This window comes from Centruroides sculpturatus, unplaced genomic scaffold (assembly GCF_000671375.1).
Source record: "Centruroides sculpturatus isolate CEXI.00-Female unplaced genomic scaffold, Cexi_2.0 scaffold1582, whole genome shotgun sequence".
NCBI classification, from domain to species: Eukaryota; Metazoa; Arthropoda; class Arachnida; order Scorpiones; family Buthidae; genus Centruroides; species Centruroides sculpturatus.
In genome coordinates this window covers 132,050-137,922 of record NW_019386405.1, presented here as the reverse complement: position 1 = coordinate 137,922, position 5,873 = coordinate 132,050, and the positions used below count along the sequence as shown (strand labels likewise).

The following is a 5,873-nucleotide window of genomic DNA, read 5'->3' as shown; positions in this document are numbered from 1 at the left end:
TTCCAGTTACAGCCGAAAATAGTGCTTTAGTTAAAGAACTACAATATTTAAATAAAGAGATATAAAGAATCGAGCATTTATCTTTCCATAAATGTGAACAAAGTAAAGAGATAAAAGATATATAATTATATTTAAAGTATAGTATTTTCTTATTCTTTAGATAACTTTCAGAGTCATTTCATAAAATTTAATCCTTCTTAATCTTTCCATAATATTTTATCAACAGTCACTTCGACGTTTTTATTTTTACAGCATAATATCGTATTATACACACAAGCGTCCATTTTGCTTTACACGTGTAGCGGACGTAAAAGCTGCTTTATCTTCGCTGCAGCGACCTCTTGCAGCAAACATTTAGAAACAGTTCGCTACATTGCAGCGTTGCATTTAGAAACGGGTTTCAGAGGGTTCGCTGTAAAGCGCTTCTCGAGCGCTGCATAAAGAAACGCGGCCTAACTGACGCTCAGGGCACGACACTTTATTGGCGCCTCCTCCCCTCCAGAAAAATCTTGTTTGTCTTGGAGACAATTTGGCGCCTTCCTGCGAGTGACGCCCGTGGTATGAAAGACACCCTTGCTCCCCCTCGCTACGCTAGTGACAACAATGTACTGTACACGTACTGTACAACTTTCAATTTAATTTGTGTAGAATTTGTGTTACGATTGACACGAAGTTGAAGATTAGCTGTGATTATATTTACCAGAGAATAGTCTCCTAGATTCTAATTATTTGGGTAAATGCAATAACTTTTCTAATTTTTGTTTATAAATGTATTTATAAATATTTCGTTATTCAATAACTTGTAATTTATATTTCTTTTTGTTTGTATACTGGCACAATGAAGTGACCTTCTTTATCAACACTTGGCAAGTTTTCAATCTTTATTCAGTTAGAAGCGGTCTGGTTATATTTCTTTTATATATCTTTACAAGTAGCTGCTCTGTTCTGTTTAGGTTATATACCAATATTTTGCTAAATTAAATTAAATTTCAAAATTTCCTTCACAGTCTTTTTGGTTTCTTGTCAATTACACCAACTAGTTTATTTAGTGATTTAGGTTAATGTTTAGGGTCGTAGACTGTCATGGCGGCTCTTCCTGTTTTAGCCTCGAAACCGGACCGCTTTGGAGACGACGTGTCACGTGACGACGCGAGCGAACTGCGTCGGCTGCTGCGCCGCGATAAACGGGGAAAACCGACGCGCGGGTTAACGTCCATATACGTAGACTCATGGCGACTCGTCTCTGATTCCGCAAAAAGAAAAGGAAACAGTGGGGACGCACGTTCTAACCTAACCTAACCTATTCTGATAAATTATTATAATTATTGCCAATTATATTATTAGAATAGGTTAGGTTAGGTTAGGTTAGAACGTGCGTCCCCACTGTTTCCTTTCGTTTGCTGGAATCAGCGGTGAGCCGCCAGCGCTGCCGCGGCGCAGCAGCCGCCGCCGTTCGCTCGCGTCGTCACGTGACACGCCGTCTCCAAAGCGGTCTGGTTTCCAGGCTAAAACAGGAAGAGCCGCCATGACAGTCTACGACCCTAAACATTAACCGTGATGTATTATTTTTATTCTGTTTTCGGTCAGCTTAATCAAATTTTAAATATTGTATTTGTTAAAGCCCTGAATTGGATGAAGTTAGCATTAGATAGTTAATCCTACAAGAATCTTTTTTTTCTATACCTATCATGAATTTGGTTGAGTCAATAATGGTGGCAGTCGAGTGATGAGGGAAGTTCAATTTATATGCCTTTGTGTCCTTAACTAAATAATTTTAGATAAATCGTCAACTAAAACATATTTATTATTAGGACTTATACTGGATAACTGGTTATGCAAATTACGTAAACAAATTCAGAAAAACAGTCTTTATTTATCACCTGATCAGGTGATAAATAAATACTGTTTTTCTGCTTTCGACATTCTTGCCTCAGATAAGCTCTCTCGAATGAGTTTTAATTTGATTGTTTTTGTCATTTTTATTTATTGTTTGTCATTGATCTCTGTTTTGTTTTATTTAGTGTAGTTGAGAAAACGTCCTAGTTTTAATGGCTGCACAGTTACTTTCAAAAAATGTTAACATTAATATGATAGTAGCTGCTTTAGCTAAATAATCTCGTTGTTATTTCGATCAACCGCAAAGAAAATAAAAAGGAATGTGTGTACTGTACAGTACTGTACATCTACAATTTCTGTATACCGGTGTTAACATTTTTTTCAATAACCTTGTATTATTAACGATCTAAGAATAAGTTATTGCTTTCATTCTGGAAACCTGTTTTCGAGGCCAGTATCGACTCTCAAGAATTTTCGAAATGGTAACTGGAAATTTCAAGATCAGGATGCTTCTTGTCGTAGATACAAAAATAGTTTCTGGCGTATTCATTAAATCTTTCCAGGTGTATTCTAGGCTTTATCGCCGCAGCCATTCTATTATTTAAACTAATAATAATAATAATAATCTTCACAAGCATCAAAACACTGAAAGCGATAAAATAGAGAGAACGTGCATAAAAGTTCGTTTCTTGCAATTTTCGCACCATGTCATGATGACGTAGTAAACTTCAACCAATTAGAAATCAATGGATTTCTGGTTGGTTATCAAATTTGACTTGTTAAATTATCAAAAGAAAAAAAATTATTTTTAATGCACAGAAACATTGTTATATTATTTCTATTTATAAAATTATTTATACAAAAAGTCTAAATAAATATAAAATTCTGTGATCGTGCTTTATTCTTGTTTTTTGTGAATGATTTGTTTCTATATTTATTATTTATCCTTCATTATTTTATTATTTTCAATTAAAATATTAAAAGATTTATTTTGTTTTCTTTCAATTTTAATAAATTCTTCGTTTTTTTTGGTCGAATTTTTATTAAACTTCTGTAAAATTTCAATGATTTAATTACAGATTAAAAGGTAAACAAATTAACCTTGAATTTAATGAAGAAACAGGTTTTTAACCGAAAATATAACAAATTTTCCAGATAATATTCTCCGATTCAATAATTTAAAGCAAGATTATTATTACTGTTACAATGTTAGAAACGTGTTATTATTTTCTGGCATACTTTGGCATCATTTTTATATCCGTATGCACGCTATCGTTTCTGAAAAAACTTCTCTGGGGAATGAAGCTTTATCTACTGCCAAAGTTTATTAAACAAGACCTTAAAATATATGGAGAATGGGCTGTAATCACTGGTGGAAGCTCGGGTATAGGAAAACATACAGCTATTGAGTTAGCAAAATCTGGTTTGAAGCTGATCCTTATTAGTAACGAATTAGAACAACTGCAGTCTACGACGGAAGATATCAAAGAAGAATTTGGTGTCGAGTGTAGTTACGTATTCGCCGATTTAACAGGTGGGAAAGAAGTATGCGACTATATATGTAGCAAAATTGAAGACAAAGACATAGGGATCTTTGTAAATTGCGCCGGTGTTTGCGGCAATATGCCTTGCTACTTTCTAGACGAGACAGAAGAAAATACGTTGATGTTAATAACTTTAAATATGAACATTATTGTTAATACTACTTACAGATTAATAAACTTGTATTCTAAGAAGAAAAAAGGAGTTATTATTAATGTGTCATCTTCGACTTCGGCATTTCCAGTTTCTTACATGGCCATTTATTCCTCTTGTAAAAGATTCATGCATTTATTTACCAAAGCGGTTAACATCGAATTAACAGATACGGTTGTATTATTGCAATCACTCACTCCGTGTTCTGTCAATAGTAGAAATGTAAGTAATAAACCGTATTTAAAACAGTTTGGAATTATTGCTTCTTGTGAAAAGTTTTGTGAAAGTTGGATAATGTCTATTGGGAAAACTGACAGTTATACAGGTTACTGGTTACACGAAATTCAGCATTATTTTTCCGAAATGTGTCCAGCCTTTTTATACGATTTTATTTTGAAGAAACTTTTTATTGAATCCGAAAAGTACAAAAATATAAATAAATGACTAAAGAAAATTATATGCTATAAATTTAATTACAATTTTGACGTCTTGTTATGTAACACATCATATTCATAGTATTATTACATTGTATTGTGCTGTAATTTCAGCTTATTACTTTATGCCACTTTGTTTCACTGATTTAGGAGTTTGTAATGTTCAATAAATAAAATCATTTAATTAATTACTATTAATAAACTTCAAAATTATACTTCTTTTGTACAAAATTTTGTATTTAACACAATTTAACATTTGTTACAAATATCGAGCTATCGATTTGTATGTTACTCTCAACTGTTTTTTAAAAAAATACTTGCTTAATGGATAATTTTTATATACAATAGTACATTGTATGAGATTATTGATTTTTATACTGTTAAGGTATTTCTATTTCTATTGTATTCTATTTTTGTTAAAGCATGTCAAAAATCTTTTATTGATACTTAATACAGGTATGTACTGTACTTGCTGTTATATTAATAAAACACCATACTTCCAATCGAGTCTATTGCTGTTTACTGTGTAGAAATCTCTACATGTCGAAAACTATTTATTATGAATTTTTTTTTTATTCCTGTGAGATTCGAGACACACAGGTTCAATTGTATTCATGTTGTAATGAGGATTGATCAAATCTAACGCGAGAAATTCGAATTAGAGTCTAAGAAGCGTTTACAAACGGACCATACCTCCAATCCGCACCAAAATTCAGGAAATTTTATTGAAGGTTTCGACTAACAATTAAAAAAATCCAAAAAAGAATTGTACAGTATAACTTTAGAAAAATTGTGTGTGGCACCATCTCTTACGACATTTTATTTATAAACTTTTTATATTATTAATTATTATAAATGGCATAAAGCTTAATTTTGACGGCATGGATGAGTTTTATAGAAAATTGTAAATGTTAATAAGAAGTAAAGTCTTCATTAAGTTCGTTCCTACTCGAGATGGGACACACGACTCTCTCTCTCCCCCCATCCTCTCGACTATTAACGACCAAAATTTAACAGCATCAATGTCCCTAATACACAAACCTTCCTACATAATTTCAGAAATTTTCGACAAAATGTCCAGGAGTTATTAAGCTTCAAAAGTGTGAACAAAATTATGCTCCCCGCACAACACACACTAATATCCATACATACAGAGAAACCCGTGATTTTTTTTTTTTGCATTTCTCGACGTTTCAAAGTTCTATAATTTAAAAAATGTAGAAATCTTAGAGGATCATTTTTTGACCGTTCGCCATGCATTCCCTCTGTTAGTGTAGTTGCACCATTGATAAGGAGATTTGAATAAGGATCTTGATAAGGATCTTGATAAGGAGATTTGAATAATCCACTTTATTTGGATCAAAAGGAAACAAACCACATGTCTCAAACCCATGTTGAATTATTTCCGATTTCAAAGCTTTCTTGTAAGCTTCAAAGAATAAAGCTGCAAAGTTAGCTTTAGAAAGTGATTTTGATGATTGTTGCTTGTGTTTTCTGACAACATTTCTCCTTTGACATTTAAGCGGTCGAAAAATTGCAACATCACAAGGCTAAATAATATGAGTTGCATTTGGCAACAAACAAAAAAGGAAAATTCTTTTCTCAACACAAAAATTATACAGTTTTTCATTTATATGGGATTTATGTCCATCAAAAAGCAATAATACAGGAAACTGGATATTTTTATCCAGAAGCCAGAGGTAGAAGACATTTGCAACATATTTATAAAATATGGCACTTATCATCTATCCGGAATCAATTCTGCCTATAGCAAAGCCATCTGGAACTGAATCTGCAATATGCCTTGGAATTCTCTTGTATGGAAACACTATCATAGGATTCACTGACTGGCCACTTGCAGAAAAATTATACAAAACTGTGATACACTGTTTTTCTTGAGCTGATGCA

The 5,873-nt window shown here is 32.6% G+C and overlaps 1 protein-coding gene across 1 annotated transcript; it reads left to right on the top strand.

Moving 5' to 3' along the window:
* Nucleotides 1-3,043: 3,043 nt before the first annotated feature.
* On the top strand, nucleotides 3,044-3,906 carry LOC111614864 (hydroxysteroid dehydrogenase-like protein 1; the record flags this gene model as incomplete). The annotated part of the gene is made up of 1 exon (XM_023356230.1): nucleotides 3,044-3,906. A coding segment is annotated over exon 1 (771 nt), but the record flags the coding sequence as incomplete, so codon positions are not given.
* Nucleotides 3,907-5,873: the final 1,967 nt, after the last annotated feature.